The sequence below is a fragment of the Moschus berezovskii genome, chromosome 16 (genome assembly GCF_049115385.1).
Source record: "Moschus berezovskii isolate FMDL1 chromosome 16, NW_MosBer_1.0, whole genome shotgun sequence".
Lineage (NCBI taxonomy): Eukaryota > Metazoa > Chordata > Mammalia > Artiodactyla > Moschidae > Moschus > Moschus berezovskii.
This window is the reverse complement of record NC_142475.1, coordinates 1,303,425-1,331,124: the sequence shown is the minus strand read 5'-3', so window position 1 is coordinate 1,331,124 and position 27,700 is coordinate 1,303,425. Positions and strand designations below refer to the sequence as shown.

General features: G+C 42.1%; 1 protein-coding gene across 9 annotated transcripts in view; it reads right to left on the bottom strand.

Moving 5' to 3' along the window:
- Positions 1-27,700, bottom strand: part of ENPP2 (ectonucleotide pyrophosphatase/phosphodiesterase 2) — a 127,918-nt gene that overhangs the window by 48,190 nt on the left and 52,028 nt on the right. For all 9 annotated transcript variants that reach the window (XM_055431662.2, XM_055431666.2, XM_055431669.2 and 6 more), the window contains exons 4-11: positions 24,511-24,636; positions 21,694-21,754; positions 18,960-19,057; positions 18,670-18,749; positions 17,839-17,958; positions 9,104-9,159; positions 3,949-4,014; positions 2,926-2,998 (exon numbers count right to left, since the gene is read on the bottom strand). In XM_055431662.2, the coding sequence (XP_055287637.1) occupies positions 2,926-2,998; positions 3,949-4,014; positions 9,104-9,159; positions 17,839-17,958; positions 18,670-18,749; positions 18,960-19,057; positions 21,694-21,754; positions 24,511-24,636 (680 nt within the window). The remainder of the gene's footprint in view (positions 1-2,925; positions 2,999-3,948; positions 4,015-9,103; positions 9,160-17,838; positions 17,959-18,669; positions 18,750-18,959; positions 19,058-21,693; positions 21,755-24,510; positions 24,637-27,700) is intronic.

The window sequence follows — 27,700 nt, the reverse complement described above, 5'->3', positions numbered from 1 at the left end:
CAACCTTTGAGAACCATGCTGAAAAAAGGTATACTCAAATATTAGGCAAAGAAAGCACCAACGTCTGCTCTACTGGAGCACACAACATGTTGCCAGATTGAGTCAGTTTGATTGAATTTCAGATGCAAGGTATATTCTCATCAGATGTAAAAGACAGCATGTTACTGATTTCAACAATAATCTTTCAGCTAGCATAGTCTTTGCATGCTCTATAAAGACAAGTGAGAGATATGTATTACTAGGTAGATAAACCAATTTTGTCTAACACACACACACACAAAAGAGGTTTTTCTGGCTTTGGTTTCATGTTTGAAAAGTATAAACTGTTTTGTGTTTCTTTCAGTAAAAAATAAGATTTCTAGAACCAAATGAGAATTAGTTTAAACCTGAAAATACCCCTTTCCTTTTAAGGGAAGAAAGTGATCAAGTTCTCAGGTTATCGTAACAGAAGGTACATTCCAACATCTCATCATAAATGCTTTACCCGGTAGATATATGAGAATATCCCAGTTATAAGAAGCATTAATACTAAAAAGAATATAGCAAGAATCCTTCTAACTCTCAATTCAGAAGTACTGAGGAAAAAAAGATTTATATGTTTATGAGAATCTTGAACCTAGAACCATCATTATAGTCAATTAAAGCATCCTGTATCGCTGTTTGGTACTTAAAAAACTTTTAACTCATTTCTCGATCAACACACACACACACTCTCAAGTAAGTAATTATAACTTAACTATGTATATGAGAAATCCAGAGATGTTTGTGGATAAAGAACATTCATTGCTAAGCCTTATAGGTTTTAAGGAAATGAAAATAAGAATTATACCTTCTCTGTATTGTAAAAAGCCACCTTTTGACATAAAGAAAATCTTCTGTGCGGTTTGAACGTGGCTATTAATGGATCACTTTGCTTATCTCCTGTACTATAGCAGGGTTTAACGGTTTTCTGGTCTGGGAATCAGAAGTTCCATTTCCAAGTTCACTTACCAGCCAAGCAACTGGAGCAGGCCTCCTAAAGTACCAGCCTCTTGCTTTTTAAAGAATGGCTACACCTATATCTGTTTGCCTCTGTTACAGGGTCTTTTAGGGATACTATTATCCAAGCAAAAGTGAACCTTTAAACAAGGGCACATGGAACTGCTTAGGGCTTGGGTTTTTTGTGTTTTTTTTTAACATCTTAATAAAATGTGGCTCCTTTTGTTCACTTTAGATTAATCTCAAGGAAAATCATCCTGAAGATAAAACGGCCATGCTTGCTCTGGCAAGAATAAGTTCTGTGTTTCATGTATGCAGATGTTTATATCATTTTATCATGTGTTTCATAATCATGCACAGTGGTTAAACATCAAAGGACTAGGAAAAGAGCATCGGACTTATATGACTTCAGTGATTTAAGGCAAACTAAGAATGTTTCCGCAGAAGGCAATGGCAAGCCACTGCAATACTCTTGCTTAGAAAATCCCATGGATGGAGGAGCCTGGTAGGCTGCAGTCCGTGGGGTCGCTAAGGGTTGGACACGACTGAGCGACTTCACTTTCACTTTTCCCTTTCACCCATTGGAGAAGGAAATGGCAACCCACTCCAGTGTTCTTGCCTGGAGAATCCCAGGGACAGGGGAGCCTGGTGGGCTTCCATCTATGGGGTCACACAGAGTTGGACATGACTGAAGTGACTTAGCAGCAGCAGCAAGAATGTTTCACATAGCCGCTAGCTTCCAGTGCTTAAAGAAACCACCACTGAACTGATGTTAAAGCATTCAGAAGTATTTATGGTTCTCAGTATTTACTGCCTTTGTTTAAACATCCTGCATTTTGATCAAAAATACTTAAGCCAAGACACACTTATCTGTATTTCCTTAGTCATTCTTATGCTGAACACGAGAAACTTAATTATAGCCAACAGTGCTGCCATTGGCTGCCTGAGAACAGGAGGTTTTTTCCATCATCGAAGAGTCTGTGAAATAATTTCTCATCCAAAATCAAGTTTTATTATGTTGATGTAGACCTCACCACCCCAGGAAGAAAGAGTGGTGGAAAACATTTAAAATATTAAAAGATTTAGATTCCCAAATCCCATCATATTTTAAAATGATCTATGCTAAAGCACTGGGAAAATTTCCATCGCTTGATAACAACATAATAAAATCTCAACGTGCCTTTTCCACCTCCTGAATCTGAAGTTCTACTGGATACTACCTTACAAACCAATTACTCTACTAAGATTCCTGAGTGTTTGCTATCAGGGTGTCACACTGCTTTGCGAAACAGATTCATTCAATAGTGTTTTTCTTTCAATTAAGTATTTGTTTCCCTTTAGGGGGTGAGGGATACGTTCATAGTCTTGATCCTGGTGATGCTCTCACAGGTATATACCTAAGCCAAGATTTAACAAATAAAAAAGTGTCCAGTGCTACCGTGTTTTCCAGGTTTCCTGTACCTGCAAAGGCTACTGAGCTGACCTATCCTCTCTGAACCACACAACCTTTCTAAGGGAGTTGAAATTCAGTTGCACTGCCTTGTATTGCAGGTTTCATCTCTAGATTCTTTTCCACTCCTATCCTGGTGACGGCAAAGGCCAGCCCTTCCCGGTCCTTTGTCTTCTGACTGATGCCTTCAGGACTGGAACCTGTGAACACCAAGTGGCTGGAATATATGAACGCCAAGCTGGAAGATAGGAACACCCTCCTATGAACACCAAGTTTAGGGTATGCTTGCATACCAAATCAATCTGAAATGAAGTTCCTGTAAGAAAAACAGGCATGTTTAAGATTCTTTTAAATGTTTTCACTCTTGTAGTTCTTTGACTCTGTATCCACGGTACACACACCAACACGCTAACAGACTTTGTACAAATCCTGAAATCAGGTCAGTAGGTGAAGTGGCCCTGGGACACAGGCTCTCAGGCAGAAGATAAGCTACTAACCTCAGGGCCAAAGGGGCCATACTTGTGTCCAGAGAAATCAGGCTGTTCGGAGTAGAAGGCATAGACTGAAGGCCTAGGGGAAAATTGGAAGGTTCAGAATCTCCCCAAACCACACCCAATAAAGAATATCACATATCCCTATACATTACCAAAACAGTCTTGCAGATCAAGTTAATCACCCAACCATGAAAAAGTCTCTTTCTTGTTTTTTTTTTTCTGTTGTTTTCTATTATTTCCACATCCACCACCCTCTACACTGCCCCCACTGTGGTAACTACCTGGTTACCACCTTCAGGAATAAAAACTCACAAGGAAAATCTGAATGCAAACTCAGGTTTTTGATCCCTAAGATAATAGAACCCAGTGAGAGTTCACGGGGCCATGCAATCTGCAGCCTGAAAGAACAACTCCATTCAAGTGAAAATAATCAGTCTTCTGGATTGGGAGTTTGGGATCAGCAGATGCAAGCTACTATCTACTGAATGGATAAGCAATCCTTACTGCTTACATAGGGTTGTTTATGTGCACAGCACAGGGAACTGCAGTCAACATCCTGTGATAAACCCCAATGGAAACGAATATGAAAAAGAAGGGGTGTGTATATATATATGTAATGCATACGTGAGTCACTGTGCTGCACAGTGAAAACTAATACATTGTAAATCAACTACACTTTGATAAAATAAAACCTTTTCAAAACTCAGTCTTCATGCTTTCCCAATTCTTGGGATGCTGCTGGTTTATTTACCAAAGCCAAGAACTCCCTCGAGCTCTGCTGTGGTGACCAGGATTAATAGCTGGAGTAATTCATGTAATTAAATGGTCCTCAATAACCTACGTCCATTGTGCCCTAAACCCCTCTTAGGGACGTCGCGTTTAAGGCTCAGAACGGCAAAACTAGTAACAACAGCAAACTCTGGCTGTGCTCCTACTGCACAGTCCATCGAGCTATTCACCCAGTTCCACCCTGAGACAGAAACTCACTCAAGAAAGAAGTGGGGAGCTGGGGAGGGGGACAGATACCTTTCGTGGTCCGGCAGGGTCAGCCACTGCAGGATGGTCAGTATCCTCCGCTCGTGAGGGATCACCCTGTGGGGCGGCAACCAGCAAGCATGAGGTTAGGAGGCATCTCCACCAGCTGCAGCCTGCGGAGCTCCTGCCCTTGCACCCAGGCCAATGGCTCTCTGCTTACCACACCATCTGTTTTCACTTCACTGGAGTAAAAGATCCCTTTTCCAATTAGTGTTTAAATGTCCATTTCTACTTGCAACAGGTCATGTTGCTCAGCCTCAGCCACAGAAGACAAGACTGGAAACTCTGATTCACAGTCAAGTGAAGAATGTGCCTTGCTCACAGAGGCCTGGCTGCAGACGAAAAGGACCCCGGACTCAGAACCCTTGCTATTTAGTGGGTAAAGCCATTAGCTATGACCACCAAGGGACCAGGACTTATATCCTCAGTCTGCCTTCTGCTAGTATGACCTCTCTTGACCTCTAGACTTCTTTGACCTCTCTCAGCCTCAGTTTACTCATGAGTAACATAAAGATGATCGTAACACACACTGCACAGCTTGGTTGTGAGGCTGAAATGAGGCAAGACAGGCAAAGGGCATGCACAGTGCTTAGCACACAGTAAGTGCTAAAAAATGTCCTTATTTTCGTTAACGATCAAGATTAGTCACCATGCCATCTCGATATAGCTATATGACCTAAGAAACATTGTTGAACCTGAAACTTTACGTTCCTCATATCTATAAAATAAGGGGTTAGGAAAGGAATTTGGGGAATTCTCTTCTAGCTCTATAAAAAATCTATCAAGAATAGGCACATATAATTATGAGACTGACAAAAAGGGTATAATCTTTATCCACAATGACTTTTGTGTTTAAGTCTCATTCCTCTGTTGAAATATAATTACCCTCAGTCTGGCACTCGTTTCAAGAGCCCTCGGCTAGCATGATAGCACTGTATCATGGGTTGACTTAGTTACATTAAGATGCTCACAAGCTGAGTGATGTCTTTATGGGAAAATTTGCTTATTCTTTTCCTAACAAAAAGCATAACATACTTTTCTGCTCCCTCATCCAAGATCAGGCATCGCAGCGTGTTTACAATAAATTTAAACTGAAGCCCAAGTTTAACTGTGGATAGTAAGAATGACTGTGGCCAAGAGTGAACCTTAATGTAAACTGAGGTCTCTGGGGGATGATGATGTGTCAATGGTTCCTCATTTGTAACCAGGGCTCCACTCTGGTGGGGGATGTCGATACTGTGGGAGGCTGTGCCAGTGTGGGGATGCGGATGGAGGTATTGGGTTGGACGAAATAATTGTTCAGGTTTTCCCATAAGATGTTATGGAAAAACCCGAATGAACTTTTGGGCCAAGCCAATATATGGGAAATCTTTGCTCCCACTGTTCAGTGTTACTGTGAACTTAAAACTGCTTTAAAAAATTAACCACTAAAATTGTATTATGGGATACTGGGTGAGCCATTTCAGCTTTCAGTTTTGGCAGACACGAGCATGGGCTAGCCGGGGGAAAGACAGACCTTCAGAGTCACGGTAGGCCGCCAGCACTGGCAGCTCCACTCAAAAACCTCCCCCAGAGTCTGTCCCCCACCTGTGCCCATCAACACCACCCTTCCCTGAGAGATGCTGGGTCTGCCCTTCCTCTCTCTGACCACTTCCCTGTTCAGAACTATCCTACCAGCCCAACAAAATCATGTTTACCATAAAACAAGTTCTCATTTATACAGATTCCAATGCTACTGAATAAATGTGATCTTGTTTATTACATCCTATAATTGAATTAGAAGTAGGCAAAGCCAAGCCAGGTTAATCGCTTGAGGTATTTAATTCCTCAGCCTTAGAAAGCCCCTGTATCTGAACAAAATAATTACATATTTTGAATTCTTTCCTAACTCAAAAGAAAAGCGAGTGTCGTAGTCTTTTCATTGTGCCTTACTTCACTACCTACCTACAAGCTGCTTTATTTTACATAACTGGTGTTAAGTCACAAAGATGAATTCTGATGGACTCACTTGATGCTAATGGAAAAATACAGATTAATAGAATTTGTTTCAAGCTCAGAATGCTCACCCTTTAAATGCCTTCTTTGGATGGGGTACTTGACAAGTAGGGGAAAAAACATCAGCTCCGAGGTTTACATTGGTGATGTGACTTTGGCAAGTTACTTAACCTTTTGTTGCTGTATAAAATGAGCTATCTTACAAGGTGGTTGGAAGGATTAAAACAGATAATCAGTGTAAAGCACTTAGAATAGTGTATAGCACATTGGAAAATGTGAGCTTCTATCATTATGGGCTGGATTCATGTGTGTGTGTGTCAGCCACTCAGTTGTGACTGACTCTTTGCGACCCCATGGACTGTAGCCCACCAGGCTCCTCTGTCCATAGGATTCTCCAGGCAAGAACACTGGTGGGGTGCCCATTTCCTTCTCCAGGGGATCTTCCCAACCCAGGCATTGAACCCAGGTCTCCTGCATTGCAGGCAGATTCCTTACCATCTGAGCCACCAGAGAACCTCTGGATTCACGGGCCCACAGAAATGATACACTCACTCATGAAATATCTGTTAAAAGCATATTACATTCAAGGTATTTGTGTGAATATAAATAAAGATACAAGATGCCCCCACCAAAAAAAAAACCAATACGGAAGAGTTACCATTCTCTGCCTGGAGAGATAAGCAGGCGATCACCCTTTTCTGTGCGAGGGCATGCACGCGGTAAGAGCGCGAGATGAGCACATGGGGGCCTGCCTATCCGCTGAAACCATGACCTTGGGCACAGCACTTCACCTCTCTAAGCCTTGGCGTTCTGATCACAGACATGGGGAGTCACACAGAGTGGTCTCCAAGTGTCCCTGCAGATCTAAGACTGCCTTTATGAAAAAGCCTCAGAGACTAGAAAAGACACGGCCTTGAGCCAGGAATGTTTAAAATCTGACGCAGACACAGTACAAACAGATCTGACAAAGGAAGTGGCAACTCCAAACAGAAAGGGATTCATGCAGTTGTCTTCACCATTACTGGTTGATATAGAATTTCTCATGAGACCAAGTGCATTAGACATGTTAGAAGAAGAAAAGGAAATAGGGGGAAAAAAAAGGAAAATGAACTGGATGAGAAATTTAGTGCTTTAGGGGAACAAATTACCTTAGTTTATATATAGATAGCCATTGTCTGGTCATTGATGAAAGAGATAATGTGACTAAGAAAACAAGTACCATTTCTTGGCTGTTCTCTATGTACTAAGTACCATACTAAGGACTTTATTATTTTTTTTTTCCTACTAAGGACTTTAAATAAGTTAATTCATTCTATCTCCATGATGCCCTAGGGTGAAGACACTATCATTCCCATTTAAAGATGAAGACATTGATTTGTCAAGAGATTAAAACACTTGTCCAAGGTCAGCAACCTATTGCGCAGCTGAGTTGGGACTGGAATCAATCCGAGACCCATACATAAAGGGAACTACTGCTCTGAGCATGAGTCAACAGAACAGAATATAATGGAGACACAGCTGAGCATGATTCTGAAACGAAATACTATCATTTGAAAAGCAAGGCTAATTGTAGGTTGCAGGATGGAACCAGGTTAAAAAGATGACTTTCAAAATCAAAGTCTATGGTTTGAATCTGCTTAAATTTAAAAATTTTCAGTATGGATGATATGTAGATTTCCTTGACATATATTCCAATAAATACCTGGAAGCGTGACCATTTTTTTTAAGTTCTAACGACAGTTTTTTTAAAAAAGGAAAGAAAATGAAGCCAAGTCACTTCCAGGATACAGAGATAAAATAAGAATAATCTGAGAAGCAAAGCAAAACTACAGGCATCTTTGGAGCACACAAAAGCTACCTTCTTATAAGGTTTGAAATGGGTGGAGAAAATTACCATTCAGAACCAGAACACTAAGCCTTTTCAATGAAGCTCTGCAGCAGTTTCAAGGGGTAAGGGTGAGGACTAAGTATTAATTCTACTGTTGGTGCCTCTCCATTCTGCCAGCCAAATATGCTGTGGAGAAGAAGAAATCACTTCTATAAGCATCAATGACAGCCAAGGGTTAAAAAATGTTATGCACAAGATTAAGCTGGTAAATCAACATGTCACTTCTAACATGCACATTTTCTCAGTCAAGAAGATCTCTTTTTAAAAAGGAGAAGGGGAGACTTTTAAGGGATACTCTCTGTCTTAGCTTCAAATCACCAAACCCAATTTCAATTTAGCCCTTCAAATCTGAAAAAGCTACCTTTCTTCCTGAATTTTTAGAATACAAACGGTACCATTCTGGATTAATCTGAACCTGTGATTGCTCTCAGCACTCTACTATTACAGAATAGTCAGATTTTTGTTATGGCATAAGAGGCAAATATGGAAACAGCTTTAGGTGGTTTAAAAAAAAAAAAAAAAGATGGAAAGAACATCTCAGTGGGAACAAAATTCCCATGAAAGTTGAAACAGATTCTTTCTCTTACTAAGGAACCTCAAACATAATCAACATGTTGACACTTTTATTAGGTAAGTTTCATCTTAAGACTGTTTCATGAACATTACTAATCTGCCCCATCACCTCTGTGGGGAAGAGAAATAGTTTCTTTTCTCTTATTAAGGAAGCCCTGGAGCTCAGTAGAAAAATGAGGGGGAAACAGAGACTTCCTCTTGGTCTCCTGTCTGAAGTTTCCAATCTCTGGACTACTACATCAGCTATTCGACAACACGTTTGATCTTTAAAGTTATGAACCAAAATAAATATAGAATGTTATAATACATTTATAGAAAATGATAACTCAAATCACAGCAATAAACAATTTGAGAAATATACATTCCCTAGGTGCCAAGTTACCCAAAATCTACAAACAGGAACAGAAGAATCTAAAGGATGACTAGACGTGGAAGAGAAAAATCCTCCTTCCATTCTGTTAAGAAAAGATGGGGGGAAAGAGAGATGGGGGAGGGAAAGAGAATTGAGAGGGAAAAACAGAGAAGAGAGGATCCCCCCAGAAATACCTGGAGGGCTATCCTGAGTCAGAAAATACTCATAAGTTGGTCTATACTAACATTTACATTTAAATGAAATCAAATTGAATGAGTGTTTCTTAAACTGAATCATAACTGTATTTTACAAACATTGACAAAATAGAGGTAACTTACACAGGCCAGAAGAATGTCCCAGCGTTCACCCCTTGCTTCGTGGCTGTAATCCATAGCTAATGAGGAAAATATAAGAGGCTTAGAACATGTTTTGACTTTTGGTCAAAGAAGAAAAAGGTTTTAAAGTATATTAGCTCAGACATCTTAAACTTTACACATACCCTACCATAAATCTCCCAATATTTGCAACTTTTTTTTTTTTCACATCTGGAAGTCAGAATTATTCTTTCCATAAATGTTATTCAATACATTCTCTGCAAAAGCTTTCAAGCTCTGCTATGATTACAGTGGCTTTTAAAAAAAAACCCTTATTTCATCTCAAGAGTCTCTTCTGTACCTGTCCCTTCTGATCATTGTTTTGAACATTTCACGTATATGGCAGAATTCTGCTCATCAAAGGACTTCGAGTGACCATATGTTTCCTTGACTGTTGAAAGCCTACAGAGGAGAACCCCAATTTGGCACACAGATGCCCAGATTGCAGAACCCAGCTTTGCTTTGTTTTATTTTCAAAGAGGTGAATGAAACGGGGGTGGGGGGAGGATTATTTTTTATTCTGGATTTCCACTTGCACCTTTTACTTAGCCTTTTGGTAAATGGAATTTTAGGAGTGAGTTCCTGGGATAAGTTAGGTGACCCAAGCATGTCACTAAGTCTAAAATATTCTTTACAGGGACTTCCCTGGTGGTCCAGTGGTAAAGACTGCAATTCCACAGCAGGGAGCGTGGGTTTGATCCCTGGTCTGGGAACTGAGATCCTCCATACCCTGCTGCTGCTGCTGCTGCTGCTGCTAAGTCGCTTCATTCGTGTCCGACTCTGTGCAACCCCATAGATGGCAGCCCTGAGTGTGGCCAAAAATATGTAAATAGAGTATATATATAACATATACAAATATGTATATGTATACATAGTATATGGGCTTCCCAGGTGGTGCAAATGGTAAAGAACCCTCCTGCCAATGCAGGGGATATAGAAACACAGGTTAGATCTCTGCATTAGGAAGATCCCCTGGAGAGGAGGGAATGGCAACCCACTCACTCTAGTATCCTCGCCTGGAGAATCCCATGGACAGAGGAGCCTGGGGGGCTACCGTCCATAGGGTGGCAGAGTGAGCCACAACTGAGTGACTTAGCACGCACGTGTGCACAGTGTGTATCTACACATATGTACATTCTTTCTAGCTCACGTTGTGGGGCCAGAAGTTATGGCAGTTAAGAACCTGACCGTGGGGACCAGCTACTTGGATTTTATGCTTTGCCTCTGTCGCTTACCAGCCATGTGATCCTCCTGGAAGTTATTTAAAGCCTCAACATTTCTTTAAAATGTAGATAATATTACCTAGCACATAGGATTATTCTAAGCTGTAATGAATTAATATGTGCAAAGTCCTTAAAAACAGTGTCTTAGCATTTGGTAAGACAAATCACTGGATCAATTTTCACCTTAATTATTATGCAATAATGGATATGAGGATAATCGAGTTATTTCAGGACACTGAAAGCAATTTAGGACGCCTGTGTCCCACTGGACAGCAGTCTGGGAGACGAAATCCCTTCGCTTTAGGAGGCAAACAGGAAAAAGAAGTGGCTTGGCTTTTCAAAAGACCAAACAAAAACGGTCCAGAAGTTGCGATCCCCCTTCTTTCTGGTTTCAGCGTCTCCACATTTTGACAGTGTTTTATTTACTCCAGTTAAAACTTTTGCTTTGGGGGGTAAGGGGCAGTTTGGAGGTGCAGGGCATCCAGAAGTTTGGCCACGGTTTCAGGAAGGTCAGGAACGCCTGGCCAAGGAGAATTATGCGAGGACTTCCAGGCCTCCGGGGAGCACCGCTAACCCCCAGCTCCCACAGCACAGTTGCTGCAGGGCGAGCGAGGGACGGGTCGGGGCAGACATGTTCTCAGACTCCTGGAGGCCCGAGCTGCCTGCCGGCGTTAGCACCATGAAAGAAGAGCGGTCAGGACCTCAGACCGCGCTGAGCACCACCCAGGGGGTTGGTCCGAAATACCAGTCGGACAAGCCTGAAGCGACGTAGCACGCAGCACGCATCTTCCACTTGACAGGCCAACGCCGGCATTTCCGGGCATCCCCAGGCCACTGAGGACTCAAGGGGGTCCTCGTTCACTCACGCATCATTCATCCTGTGCCAGCGCCTCCACGAGCGAGGAGATGAACTCAGACTGAGCGCTGGACGTTCTGCAGGCGCCTCAAACCACCTCAGATTCCAGAGAGGGCCGTTTCTGATACTGTGCTCAGCTGTGTCTGACTGTTTGTGATCCTATGGACTACAGCCGCCAGGCTCCTCTGCCCATGGGATTTTCCAGGCAAGAATACTGGAGTGGGTTGCTGTGCCTTCCTCCAAGGGATCTTCCTGGCCCAGGGATCAAACCCGTGTCTCTTGTGTTTCCTACATTGGCAGGTGGATTTTTTACCACCAGCGCTATCTGGGAAGTCTTTTTTTCTTATATTAAGTGATCTTTTTGCATACTTATTTTCATTTCAGAGACATAAGCATCATAATCAAGCAACTTCCTAGAAAATCTGGTGCCTTATTTCCAAGGAAGATGTATTTAGCAATATCTGGTAGACGTGAAATGTCAGAAAAATCTGGGGTTTTCTAATGGAAATTTTTTTAAAAAATACAGTTTTGTCAAGAGATGACCCTACGCTTTCAGAAGCTATCTTGTGGGATACATGCTGAGGTTGGCATTATCTGAGCAACAGGAAGCCCTGTGAGTAACTTAGCTTCCTAACCTTCGGGGGAAAGATCACCAAAGGAGCCTTCACAATGGTATAAGGAACAGGCACTGGGAGGGACGGCTGAAATCATCCTGGTGCAAACTCAGGGCTGTTGGTTCTGTATACTTTTCTGTACTTTAAATTTTTGCAGTGACATCTCGGTAATTCGAGAAAACATAATTGACCAATTGTAAAAAAAAAAAACAAACAATGACAATGTGAACTATGAAGACAAATTAAAGGTAAAATTTTTTCTTTCTTTTTTGATTTCTTTCAAGAGAAGTGATTTCTCCCTGCTCCTGGTAAAAGTCATGTTGGCCATATTTTCTAAAAGAAAATTGGGAGCCTCACCAGAAAAGTGCAAAAAGTGAACAAATAAGAGAGAATACTTGAAATTTAGAAAAAAAGTTTTTTAAATCTCAAAGGAAAGAGTCCTAGCAGGAATGAAGCTGGTCTGTCAAAGTCTGGCAGACAGTATGAGGCTGAATGCATAAACTTTCTGAAGTCAAATCAGCTCATGAGCAGCTATAAAAGTTCCTTTGCAAGTTATACGTATATATTATATTTCAGAACCCTGAAGTTAAATCGAGTGATTACAGAGGGAAAAAGCGCAGGAAAGTGTTGGTCCAGAAGAAGATGCATGGAAAGGAGCCTCTTGGGCTGTAAAAGGGGGAGAGTCAGAAACAGACGTCATAAAACTAGTTTCTCGTTAATTCAGAGAAGTGGAAATCATAATTTTTCATTTCCCACTGGGAATCTGAAAGTAATATACATTTCCTCAGAGATGAGTCAAACTACGCAGCTTGAAAAAAAATTAGCTTAAGAAGACATCCAGTTTGGCCTTCTCACCTTTAATCCGAGTATTTCTTCCTTTGCTTTATCTAGAGGCACAGTTTTCAACACTTGTGTCCTACAGGTTACATTTTGGAAGGGGAATAAATGGGAATATAAATATTGTACTTTCTTGATATGTTATAGGGAATTAAAAATAAAACTAAAAAACAAAGCTTTCCCACTGGGACCAGGAGCATTTCAATGCAAAATCTAACCCTTTCTCAAATTCAGTAGAATATGCAGCTGTGGGAGAAGGGAAGGTGTTTTCAAAAGGAAAATAAGCAAAAAAAACATTTTTGAAAACTATGAACTACTATTGTAGTCTTCCTAGTAGTTCTCTGCAGGGAAACTATTCTTTTGCATTCCAAAGCGCAGAAGTAGAAGAAATGGAATTCTGAGGGACCAGAGGGATGGCGGGGCCCTAGTATCAGCGGGAGTAAGTCAGTCACTGAGACTCAAGAGTCAGAACAGGACCTCCCTGGTGGCCGGGTGAATAAGCATCCACTTGCTAATGCAGGAGACACTGCTTTGATCCCCGGCTCAGGAAGATTCCACGTGCGAGGGGCAGCTAAGCCTGTGTACTGCAGCTACTGAACCCGAGAGGCTCGCTCTGCAAGAGAGAGAGGAGCCACCACCAGCAGAAGCTGGGCACGGCCACGAAGTGTCACCGCGGCTCACGGCCACGAGAGGAAGCCGGACACCACAAGCAGACCCCGTGCAGCCAAAACAAATTAAGTTTTTAAGAAAGAGTCAGAACAGACTAAAGAAAGATGTGAGGGCTGGGGGGTGCCACGCAGAGATCGCGGCTCTCCCCAGGGGATGAGGGCCAGAAGTGAGTGATGAGATTCAGGAAGAAGTACAGATGCCTTAGACGGGGCTGCAGAGCAAGTTCAGGCCTGGCAAACAGGATGCTTAGATGAGTTAGGCTGCGGGTTGGGTCCTGAGAATAAAGAGAGAAATGATCAAGTCTCTGCCCTTGTGGGATCCATAGACTAAAGCAAATATCTGAATAATTTCAAATGATGTTGTCATACTCATGATAGAAATAATACAAAAACCCCAAACAGGGTCCCTGAGCTTATTAAGAGCTGAGAAAGCTTAGTGAAAGCTTCTTGGGAATGGATATTTCAAATGAAATTTGAGTGATGAGCATAGTAGGCAAGGGATTGGGGAGCAGGGTCTGTTCTAAGTACACTATGATACAGCAAAAAGAGAGAGAATACAGATTTATAGCATGGATGGAAAAGAAGCAACAGAATAAAGAAAAGGTAGTTTTCCTGAAAAAAAAAAGTCACCTGTTAGCAAGATAATAAAATAGAGAGGTAAGCCAAGACTAATGCCATCAAGGCAATCCCTCTGGCCTGGAATGACTGTTCTGATGTCACGCTTCTCTTTGCTGTCTCTTTCTTGAACTTGCCATCTTTCTTGCATTCTTGGAAAAAAGTGAAAGTGTCAGTTGTTCAGTCGTGTCCAACTCTGTGACCCCGTGGACTGTAGCCCGCCAGGCTCCTCTATCCTCGGCATTCCCCAGGCAAGGATACCGGCGTGGGCAGCTGTGACCTTCTTCAGGGGATCTTCCCGACCCAGGGATGGAATCCACATCTCCTACATTGCAGGCAGATCCTCTACTGTCTGAGCCACCAGAGAAACATCCTGATGCTACAGTAATTCACGAGGACGATCTCAGGACCAATTCACTGAATTACCAATACTGGCCAAAAGCCACTGTAGGCCCAGCGACTTGAGGAGTAATAAGAACACAACAAACTATCAAAGAAAACAAAAAAGAAGCAGATTCACAGATATAAAGAACACACTAGAGCTTGGATACCACCAAGGAGAGGAGTGGGGTGGGGTACTGTAAGGGTAGGGAGGAAAAGCGGGATTATGGGATTATATGAAACCATGTGTGTGAAACTTGGGAACACTGTAAAGCACTATAGGATTTAAGGAATCTTGTTTTCAATTTAAAAATTCTTTTAAATTAAAAAAAAAAAAAGAATGTATCCTCTCCTCTTAGAAGTGCTTTCCTCCAGAAACTGATTCAAAGAACTTGCACCATGGTGGGGGCTAACCTCATCTCTCAGATCTCCACACTGAATGGGACCCTTGAAGTCTCAATGACTCTCTGCTTCATTGACTCCAGCTTTAAACTGAACAGGGAATTTTCCCCACTAAGATATCTCAGTATTAGAAACAGCAGGATGAGAGCAGAGAGATTTTTCAAAGAAACAAACACACTTACAGCACTCCATGAAGAGTATGGAACATACTTTTGTAATGAGAAAAAAGTAAATAGCTTCAAAACAACAATATAAAAAGGAATACCGTTATAATACATGTAGGAGAAATACAGGGTCTTGCAGTGAATGGCGACTTTTAATAGTGCATTCTAAAGATTAACAAATGAAAAGCAGACTCACCTTTGATGAAATTAAAATGTAGAAACTATTTGTCTATTTTCAGATGGACACTGCAAGCACCTCATGGCATATATTAGATTTCAAACTAGAAATAGAGCCGTTTAATCTGATGCACACGCTATTTGCCAAGTGCCTTTCATGGTTTAATCACTCAGTTAAAATAAGTTGAGTTTGATTTAATTACCCGAGAAGGGGACGACAGAGAATAAGATGGCTGGATGGCATCACCGACTCGAAGGACATGAGTTTGAGTGAACTCCGGGAGTTGGTGATGGACAGGGAGGCCTGGTGTGCTGTGATTCATGGACAGGGAGGCCTGGTGTGCTGTGATTCATGGGGTCGCAAAGAGTTGGACACGACTGAGCGACTGAACTGAACTGAAGACTTTTATAAATATTTTCTCCAATTTTTTCACTGGTGAGTTCATGAAATACATAAGCCTCAGGATGGTATAAATGCTTTGCAGTATTTACTAAGGTTCCTATTTTCCTATAGGTTTATTAAGGTTTCTTGTCTTACAGGTTTCTTAAGGCTCCTATGTTCTTATTTTTGGTTTCTTATGCTGTAGTTTCTTATGGTTCCTGTCCACATAATCTTCTTACATGCCAGATTTCAATAAAATGTGTTTTGAAGTTATATTTAGTAAACTCCTTGGAATGCTTTTGGTGGCCTCTTGTTCAAAAAGACAGAAACACAAATCGGTTTCACGGCAAACCCTGGTCTGCACTGCTGCTGCTGCTGCTAAGTCGCTTCAGTCGTGTCCAACTCTGTGCGACCCCATAGACGGCAGCCCACCAGGCTCCCCCGTCCCTGGGATTCTCCAGGTAAGAACACTGGAGTGGGTTGCCATTTCCTTCTCCAATGCATGAAAGTGAAAAGTGAAAGTGAAGTCGCTCAGTCATATCTGACTCTTAGCGACCCCATGGACTGCAGCCTACCAGGCTCCACCATCCATGGGATTTTCCAGGCAAGGGGACTGGAGTGGGTTGCCACGGCCTGCTCCGCTGGTCTGCACTAGGGAATCACTAAACTTCGTGAAATGTGTCAACTTGGAGAGTGAGTGGGGACACAGCTGAACAGTTAAAATGAAGACTTCAGTTCACTGAGCAGGTTCACAGCTTTCCCTCTGCTCTGTTCCTGCAGAAGTTAATGAATATTTGGTCTCATTTTCTGAGTCACACTAACCCAGAGGAAGCCTAATTGGATGGAAGTTGATCCAATCTGATAAAATGATTATTCATCTCTATATCCTTTGTGGTTCTTCAAGCAAGTTTGCTTCCACGCCAGAATTAATATAAAAGACCAACTAGCCACAGCTTAACAGAACTCTAACTTCAGTCATTTTATGTATACCTAAAATGGTTCTCTATCATAAACTTGGTTCGGGAAATCCACCCTGGAAACAGATTTCACTTTGCTTACAACACAGTGCATCACAGACTCTTGGGAGTCCAGCCTGTATAAGGACAGCAGAATCAGAACCCCTATGAGAAAGAAACACTCCTACCGACGTACAAGAAGCCTGTCAACCCTTTTTAAAAATAAAAACCCTATTTAACCTCGCATACTGGTTTATTATGCAATGTCCATATTTTACCACAGATGACTTTTACTCAAAAACAATATTTTTTTTCTTACTTTATATTCTCCATTTAGCCCTTAGACTGTAGCAGACATCACCAGGTGGGAGCTCATGTTGGGATGGTGGACTCGTGGATGTGTGCAGACCCTGCCCACTCTTCCTGCCACGGCAGACAGCACAGAAGCCTCCCAGTCCTCTGTCCTGCCCAGGGCTCCCCCGCAGCCCCGGATGGAGCCGACCCAAGACGGAGCCATGTGTCACTCTTCCACACGTCTCTGACAGACTCTGTGTCCTAGGCTGCGTTCCTACAGGCATTCGGATCCTTCGACCCAGGGTCACGCGCACTTAGTTCCTTTCTACACATTAAACAGCTGTGGATTTAGGTTGCTGCCTTGCTCACCTTTGACCAACACACAGTCACAGGAAAAATTCTGTGCTGAAAGCCACCTAAGTCCCATTGTACTTTCTGCCTAGCCTTTTGATCTGAAGTCAACAGGATGATTTCTTTCAAAGTATTAATTTGCTGGTCCAGAACCAAGGTAGATTCCACTTACTATATTTAACTCCCAAGATTTTTAAAACATGGACTAAACAAATTCGTAAAATTACTGTGGGTTTCATTGAGCTGTTTTATTTTATTTTTGCAGCAAGTTTCTCTGTTCTTGATCATGTGGAGCTTGGGTTAAAATTTTGTGGCAGTCATGTCATTCACTTCTTTTTCATTGTACCCACAAATCTTGTAAATCAATAAGATCTGACTATTCCTTCCCCAGTGGCTCAGGAGGTAGAGAATCCACCTGCAATGTGGGAGGCCTGGGTTCAATCCATGGGTCAGGAAGATCCCCTGGAGGAGAGCATGGCATCCCACTCCAGTATTCTTGCCTGGAGAATCCCCATAGACAGAGGAGCCTGGCGGGCTACAGTCCATGGGGTCGCAAAGAGTAGGACACAACTTAGCGACTAAACAGTTAACAACAAGATGTATATACATATTATATGCACATATATTGGGTACAAACACACACACACACACATACACAATACCAAAACACAGAAACATTTCCAAGTATGAAGAAATTAAATGCATCTATTTCACAGGTAACAAATTTGGAAATGAAGAGTTTCAGTGCACAGAAAAACACACATAAATGCAAAACTCACCGGTTGACCTCCCCACCACCTATGGTTAAATTTCTCTCGCCCTCGAAGATTGAAATGTGCATCAAATACAGGATCATACATGGAATTGCCAACAATTCCATGTGATTCTGGATACAGCCCCTTTGTGGAAAAGCAGATTTATTGTCAAAATAATCCACATGTAATAATAGTTCTATCATAAATTTTATCATAGAAGGTTTTATAACAATATGTAATTTCCAGTTTTATATGATATATATAACTTTTACATGTCTGTCAGAGGAAACACGACTGTTATCTATACACTAATTGTAAGCCATTGTGAAACTTGACATGATTATAAGAAATTTAACATTGAAGTTTTTTTAACTGTTACAATTTAATAAGATGACAATTTTTATTACAATAAATTAACCTATAGATTGAAATTTACTTATGTGCCTCCAAAGAAGTTTCTATTTCTAAATATACTATTCCTTTTTCCTCGGTTCTATTTCTACTCCAAGGCAAAAACAAAGAAAACATCTGAAAATTAAAACATAGCAGCTCCAAAGTCAATGCTTTTATTTGAAAACTCAGAAACTAAAGAATAGATCCTGTGGTATTTGAGAGGTTGGATGAATGTATTCAGACAGAATTGCACCTGGAAAAAAAAAAGGTTTTAAAGTTGCAATGAAGTTCAGTCATCCACAAAGTTGTAAAAGGCATTTACTATGAACAATTGATATAGGTAAGATGAAAAACAGAAAGATTTCCTCTGAACACTAAGGAACATGTTTTTAAAATTTTCCTTTAAGTCGTTTCGGGATGAAATCAGCCCTCTGAATCTACACCATTTGAAAGAATACTTACAGTGGCCAAAGTGTATAAGTTAGGGAAAGTTTTTGTCGGGTACACAGGCCTCATGTAGGGGGAGTGAGTGCCACAAGACCCTGGAGACAGAATTCAGATATTAGAGCAGGAGAAAAAAGAGGAACCACTTCCCAGGGAGACCCATTCTATGAGCAATCGAAGACACGGGCTCTCTTCACTCTTGAATTTCAAATGGGAAAGCAGTGTGCCCATACATCTCCAGCTGACAGCTGAGGGTTACTGGGCGGGTCGCGGATCACAGATGGGAACTCAGGACAAGAATGACTTACTCAGCTTTTCGATGTTAGGCATGACCTTGCTGCCTTTCTTCATGTACGATGCGCGGAAACCGTCCACAGAGAAGATGATCAGTGGAGGGCGAACAAACCTTAAAAGGTAACACGATGAACTTTAGAAAAATAACGTCACAGAGTTTGCACTATGCCTAGTCCTTCTCAACAACTGGAACCGAGAATTTCTAAAGCAAAACTTCAGCGAGGATATCCATACGAGCCTGGGATTTCAGCCATTTAACATTTGTGGCAACTTCAGTGCAGAGTGAAATGACCAGGGAAGGAGCTGGACTCCAGATTTCCCTCCATGTGCTTTCTCTACGGCTGCCTATTGCATTTCAAACAAGGTTTTTCACAATGTAAAAAGCTATTATACTGATTTGCCTGGGATATGAATTCTCCCATTTGGTACTTGAAAAACTCCTGTTCATTCTTTAAAATCGAACTCAAAATTTCCTCTTTCATAGTAATGGTTGATGCTTCAGAATTCCTTTAAGATAATAATTAATACCTCTTTCATATTAATATATATCACTTTATATATATTCTATAATAAATACACATTGAATTGATAAATGCATATTATATTTTAATATATTACATTATATTATAATGCTATATCAACATGTTTATCTTCTTCATTAATTTCAAAGCACAGTTGGTGTCTTATTCATCTTTCTGTTTTATGGACCTATTGTAGGGCTTCAATAAATATTTATCAAATGCAGAAGGAAGGGAGGAAGGAAAATGAAATTAATAAGCAAGGCAATGGCACCCCACTCCAGTACTCTTGCCTGGAAAATCCCATGGGCGGAGGAGCCTGGTAGGCTGTAGTCCATGGGGTCGCTAAGAGTCAGACACGACTGAGTGACTACACTTTCACTTTTCACTTTCATGCATTGGAGAAGGAAATGGCAACCTACTCCAGTGTTCTTGCCTGGAGAATCCCAGGGACGGGGAGCCTGGTGGGCTGCTGTCTATGGGGTCTCACAGAATCGGACATGACTGAAGCAACTTAGCAGCAGCAGCAGCAGCAATCTTATCACTAGACTAAACACTCACCAAAAATTCTAAGTTTAATCACAAAATAATTGTGAAAATAATTAAAACTGTTGAAGATCTCTAAAACTTAATCAATAAAGAACTAGACTATCCATCTAACTAGGGCAGGATTGATAAACGAGGCTCTTTGTTATAGTCTAAAGTTCCAGTTGTTCGATCAAATCTGAGAATGCTAAACTTTGCGGAAAACTGTTTCCAGTGGTTTGCAGACTATTCCTCGAGCACAAGCTTGCATTTACTTGAAGCCACATAACAAATGAGCCTGACTCCTGCGATCCCGTAGACCGTAGCCCGCCAGGCTCCTCTATCCATGGGATTCTCCAGGCAAGAACACTGGAGCGGGCTGCCGTTTCCTTCTCCAGGGGATCTTCCCAACCCAGGGAAGGAACCCTCGTCTCCTGTGTCTCCTGCATTGCAGGCAGATACTTTTACTACTGAGCCACGTGGGAAGCCCATATTTTAAATGAGTCACATTCTAAGCACTTAGAATAATTCTATATGAGTTCATTACTATCATTACTATTATCATATAATGATTTTACCACTTAGACTGCTTTCTCTTCCAAAAATAACTGAACACATTTTCAACATTCAGACACTACTGTCATCCCATTCTTATAGCCCAAGGAAGTTCAAGTAGCTCATGAAAGTTAAAAAGGAGACAAAAATAAAAATATCTAAATTCTTGGATCTTGTGTCTCAGGCTGTGCTGCCTAAAACAAAAAGACATTCAATCACATACACTCATGAAAACACATTTGTAGAACATCTTATTTTCTGCCAGGCACTTTAAGGGTCCATGAATTTGCAACAGTTTCCTGGAAGGCATCATAAGTGCCTTATGCTGCTGGTACCACTTGAGCTGTGGGGTGTCACTAAGTCTGGCTGGACCCCAGCAGAGCAGCACAGCAGCAGTTTGCCGACTTCCTGCAGCATCTGGTAGGAGTTACCATCTCGGATAATATTTTCGAGATGTTCTAGAGTCCTCCCTCCAGCCACCCCACCACCACCACCACCACCACCACCACCACCAAAAAAAAAAGAAAAAAAGCAAAAGGAGCACTTCAGGAAAAAAACACAGAAAAGCCAAATCACTGCCAGAAATATCTGTCTTCCTCTTCGGTATCATTACTGTTTCTAAAATCTCCAGCTGAGGTGAGATACAGGGGATGGCTGTTTCCAATATGTGCAGAGGCGACAGAGGAGAAAATCGTTTTAAACATTTCCTTTATTTTTAAAATTTTTACCAAGTTCTAGCTTACATCTCATACAATTCACTTGTTTTACTTTACGAGTCAGTGACTTTCACACAGTCGTGTAACTGTCACCACAGACAGAGAGTTGGTTCTTTGGTTACACCATTGGGCATGTGAGACCTTAGTTCCCAGAGCAGGGATCGAACCTGCACACACTATGTTGGGTGCCTGAAGCTCTTAACCACTGGACTGCCAGGGAAGTCCCAGTGGAAGAAAAGTTAAAAAAAAAAAAAATTCCCCCTTTGAGATGTTCATTCCAGCTTCTGACTGGGAAATTACACAGAAGTACTCATAAATTTGCCCATATAAGAGGATTTCAGTTTACATTGTTTTAAACTATTTATGCATCCATAGCTTGTGATACTTTATCAACACATATATAAAATGGCATAATATTCATAAAATGCACTCACCCTGCAGGACATTCTGGGGTCTTTATTTCCTCACAATCATCATCTACCCAATGAGACTCTCCTGTAAGGAAAAATGGGTAGACTTTCGGGTGAATCGAATTATAAATGTCATCTGGAGCGTTGAGGAATATAATTGCAGGGCCTGTGTCCTGTTAGATACTTGTTGTTTATGGAACGCCATCCAAAAAGAACTTCGGAAATAAAGTCTAGAGTCTGTTTTGGCTTTACTAAACTACACCCATACGTGATGGGAAAGCCTAGATTTAATAACCCCAAGTGGTGTTTATTTGAGCGTTCCGTGTCTAAATGGCTTGTAGATAAAAACACCAGTGGCGTCTGGGAACAAAATTCCATGTTTGTTTCCCTCCAGAAATAAACTGTTTGGTCATTAGACGGAACATTTTTTCCTATGCCACCAAACATCTCAAAGCCATAGAAAACATGATATAACTTCCCTTTCGCTGGGGAGAAAGGTTTCGACTACTCGGAGATGACAGATGGAAGGTGGCCATAGGGAGGTTCTTCGCCAACGGTGTGTGTACAACCCTCGCACTAAGGACTCTAAACCAATGCCTCTTTCATTTGTATGTTCCAGCAAGATCTGAGAGCATAAACCTATGCCATTCTTGAGTCACTTCATCTAGAGAAGAGGGCAGGCACAGAGATGCAGACAAAGAGAAGGAACCTGTGGGCGCAGGGCGGGGTAGAGTGTGCAGGCGGGGGCGACAGATTGAGGGAGCAGCCTTGGCATACACACACCTCTGGGTGTGAAATACTGGCTGGTGGGAAGCGGCTGCAGAGCACAGGGAGCTCAGCTCGGTGCTCTGAGACGGCCTGTGGGGGTGAGGGGGGTGGGCAGGAGGCTCGAGACGGAGGGGACATATGTGCACACACAGCTGATTCATGCTGCTGCACACAGAGACTAACACAGCACTGTAAAGCAATTCTACTCCAACTGAAAATTCATTCATTAATTAAAACCTAAAAAAAAAATAGAGACTGAAAAAGAGATTAAAAAAGGAAGCTTACTTTGGAGAAAATGAAAACTATCAAAAAGCATGTGCTTTAAATTGTCCTAAAACAAACAGAAGTATATATCTGAAATGTAAGTAACACTTGTGACCAAGACTTTGAAGAAATCACTCCCAAGTAAAGAGCGTTGGACATCTCCCTGGTCAGTACGACTCTAACTAGTGACCTGTGTAAGTCCCACGCTCCTTCAAATGGAGAAGCTCTGCTACACATGTGATAGCCCAGGGCCCACACATGAGCGAGCCACAGGAAAGTCCCACAACTAGAATCTGAAACCAGCAAAAACCAATGTTCCACAATTCAATGACCAATGATACCTAGAACTTTATTTTCTCTTCTAATAGCCTTTGTGGATTATTGGTACATTTACCAGGGAAATAAAAGGGAAAAGAAAAGAAAATTCTCAACCAGTTTTGTGCTTTATCAACAGCTACAACAATCACTTGGATAGGAGAAATTTTCAAGGTCAGCATTCAGGTAGGATGTGTTGCTGTAACTAAACACTACACGTATTTCAGAACTGATCTGCTCTTCCCCTAAAATATTTGAACAGAAACTCTCCATAAATGTTCCATGTCACAGCTAGGAAAAGGTCTTCATTTACACACTGAAAAGTGACCTGCGAACTTTACACAGAGATCCTGGGATCCTTTCATTAACTTGGCTGAGTGGTTGCCAGGGGGACCGGTACCTTTTACACACTCAGCAGCCCGTTGATGAGTATTTGCTACTGGAATGACGCCGTCACGTTCGGCAGCCCACCTCACCGAGCCAGCACGCGCGCGCGGCGCAGGGGCCCCGCCTCAGCAGCAGTGCTGCCACCCCGGGCCCTCCAGGTGGCTCGTGGTGAAGAGCCCGCTGCCAACGCGGGAGACCTAAGAGACGCGGGCTCGATCCCCAGGTGGGGAAGACCCCCTGGAGGAGGGCATGGCCACCCGCGCCAGGATTCCTGCCTGGAGAACCCCGTGGACGGAGGAGCCTGGTGGGCTACAGTCCATGGGGTCGCAGAGAGTCGGACACGACTGAGGGACTTAGCACGCTCGCACTCCCACCCTGAGGCTGGTACTGGTGCTGAGGCTCACAGCTGACAGCCGGTGGGCACAGAACCGCGCGCCCAGCTTCAGAGGTAAGAGCTCTGAGGCTCACCCTCCAGAGCCCGAGGAGGGCACAGCCAGGGGACCCATGCCCTGAGCCACATCCTCGCTCGCCTTCCCCTCCCCACATCCCTGCTCCCTCAGACGGCTCTCCTGCAGAGACCTTCCCAGAGAATTCCCTGGACAGCACTCCCATCTCAGGCTCTGTTGCTAAGAAACCTGACCAAGACAGCAACTTTTCTAGAAATCTCTTCAAGATTCAGTTAAGTTCAGTCGCTCATTTGGAGCTTCAGCTTTAGCATCAGTGCTTCCAATGAACACCCAGGACTGATCTCCATTAGGATGGACTGGTTGGATCTCCTTGCAGTCCAAGGGACTCTCAAGAGTCTTCTCCAACACCACAGTTCAAAAGCATCAATTCTTCAGCGCTCAGCTTTCTTTAGAGTCCAACTCTCAACTCCATACATGACTATGGGTCCCTAATTATGGAATTTGGGGTAATTTCCTTGTTATTTCAGATGAGCAAAATGCAGACCAGCCAAACTGAGAAGAAGCCTGAGAAATGAAAACGCACAATCACCCCACCTCCCAAGCCCGCATCCAAGGTGTCAAAGCCACAACAGCCGAGGCCTCCTGGAAGGTCTCCAATCTTCCCTCTTTTAAAGTTTAAGCCAACAGAGGAAACGTGTACCTTTGCAAACCACTTGGTAATTAGTGCAGCAGTCTCCCCGGGCCAAGCAGTCCTCTGAGCAGTGACAAGCATGGTCTTCATTTCTTACTTCTCCGCATCTGTCCTTGGTACACTCCCAGCCGCCAGCTGAAATCGGCACAACAGAACACTTTTCACTGCTTCGCACAAACCAAATAAAAGAGGCCACAATTGCTTACAACGTTTGCCAAGAAAAAGAGCTAAAGTCCCACATCATTTAATCTGCTTGTGAAATTAGAGTTGGCCTGAGGCCTAAATGATATTTGGCATACTTACAAACAGGATGGATTTTTAGTTTTTCAAATCAGAATACAAAGTCCAGTGGCATTGGGCTCCTTTGGAAAAGTGGAACCCTTAGCCACTTGTGAACTGTCCTAAAAGACCAATGAAATGTATGGTGTATAAGGTTTGTGATAGAGATATTTTCCCCGGTGGCGCTAGTGGTAACGAACTTGCCTGCCATTGCAGGAGATGTAAAAGACATGGGTTTGCACCTGGGTCTGGAAGATCCCCTGGAGGAGGGCATGGCAACCCACTCTAGTATTCTTGCCTGGAGAATCCCAGCACAGAGGGGCCTGGCAGGTTACAGTCCATGGGGTCACACACAGTCAGACACGACTGAGCGACTTAGCATGCACACACCAGTACAGATATAGTTGGCCATAGCTGGGCTCTTTTATTTTCCAAAGTAGTTTTACTTAAAACTTTATCAGCCTGACTTAAATACAAATGATAGTGCAACTAAATGGCCTCTAACTGATATAAGATGCACCAGAGGTTAAAGTTATATGAAGACTATGTGTGTGTTAGTTGCTCAGTTGCGTCCGACGCTTTGCGACCCCATGGACTGTAGCCCACCAGGCTCCTCTGTCTATGGGATTCTCCAGGCAGGAATACTGGAGTGGTTGCCATGCCCTTCTCCAGGGGATCTTCCTGACCCAGGGATCGAACCTAGGTTTCCTGCATTGCAGGTAAACTCTTTACCATTTGATCCACCAGGGAAGCCGTGAAAAGTATAAAGCCATACTAAAAACACTCACAGTTCTGAGTGTAGACCAAAGTGTGGCCCTACTTAAAATTACAGGTCAGAATACCTAATTTCAAGGAGGTCAGTTGCTAGATTACAGATTTCTATCTAAGCTACTTGACTGGGAGCTCACAACTCTTTTCCACCAAGAAAATATTTTCAGAAAAGTAGTATCTTCGTTTTAAAGAGAGTGCTGGACTTCACGCGTGACTTCATCCCCTGGACGGTAAGCTCCACGGCAGGGAAAGTCCCATCTCTCCTTCCACCACTGTGATTCTAGTACCTGGGTATGTGCCTGGCTCAAGCCAGTGGCCATGAACATCAATTAAATCTAATTCAGAATTACCACGAAAATAAAATACAACTCTTTAAATTCACAGTTGCCGTATTGAGAAACTTCATAGCTAATTCATTTATTCAAAAAATACATCCACTATGTTTTCCGTGTTCTAGGTTCCAGGGAGGTAGCAAAGAACAAGGAAGACGAGGGCCTGTCTTCATGGACCTTACATTCCGGTTGGGAAAGGCAGACCATAAGCAAGTCAATTAGTCAATGAGATCACTTCAGCTTGCGGTAACTGCTGTGAAGAGAATTAACACAGACAGAGTGACGGGCAGGCTGGGTCTACTTGACTTAGAATGGTCAAGAAAGGCTTCTCTGAGCTAAAGGACACTTCAGATCCTCATCTCTTAAAACATGTCATAAGTGAGAAGCAAAAATTTTAGAAAGCAATGCTGCTCTTTACTAATATTCTACCGAGAGATATAATTGCTATGTGAATAACTGGATAAACAGCTGTTAGTTGCCATACTAGAAAATCATGCAACTACTGTTTAATTTCCATATTTTACAATTACTCTTGCATCCTGATTCCATTCTCTGATATTTTTTTATAACCCCTGTTTCCACTGCCTTCTCTTTCCAAGCAGATTAAATGCTTGGAATTCTTTTACCCAGGATCTGCTATTCTCAATGGTTAGCAATTTTCCAAGCTTATGTTGATGCACAGAGGTCATGTGAGGGTTTTTTTCCTCAAAGATAATTGTTCCAACCAAAACACTTTTTAAATATTTGTTACTTTTGCCATATAATCTTTTAAGTTGATATGCTGTAGTTTCAGTTTTCTTTATTCAGTTCAAGACATTTTCTTTCCTTTCCTTTTGGTACATGGCATCTTAGTTCCCCAACCAGGGATCAGACCCAGCGCCCCCAACACTGGACACAGAGTCACAGCCACTGGACCACCAGGGACGTCCCCAACAAATATATTTTTATTCTTTCCCTAGCTCCATAAGAGAGCACCCCTGGTAAAGAATCCTCCTGCTAATCCAGGAGCTGCATTTTTGACCCCTGAGTTAAGAAGATACCCTGGAGGAGGGCATGGCAACCCATTCTATATTCTTGCCTGGGAAATCCCATGGACAGAGGAGCCGGGCGGGCTACCGTCCATGAAGTTGCAAAGAGTCAGACACAACTTAGCAACTAAACAACAAGTTCCATATGAAAATCTCTTTACTTACAAAAAAGCATCACTCTTAACAAGCTAGATATATTGAGGCATTTCTAACTTTGCATAACAGTGGAACTTTAAAAATTTAGTGAACCTCAAGAAAGGTATGATTCTGTATAATTTTAAAAGCAACTATAAGAATAAACATAAAAATATTTAACCTTATTAGATAATAATAAAGTTATCTATCATATCAGAAAAGAAATTTTTATAAATGAGAACATGCTGAAAAGGGAGTGCTGAAAGGGAGAGAAATATAAACTTTGAGGTGCATAATTATGTCATATTTATTTACATTTAAGAAATGCATACATACTGTGATCCCCAAATCCCATTCTTCAGAATTTATCTTAAGGAAAATAGACAAAAATATGAACATGCATGAACAATATTCATTGGTACATTGTTCACAGTAGCAAGAATCAGGGAAACGTAAGTGCTGATCAATCACTCAATGAACTAGGTTGCATCTGTTCAATGGAATATGATCAGGCATTCAAAAGGATGACGTGTATAAAGGTACATAAATACAGATACACCCTCACACAGGCACAGATACACACAAACATAAATACATACACACATACACTTTAAACCCCCTGATGCTGGGAAAGACTGAGGGCAAGAGGAAAAG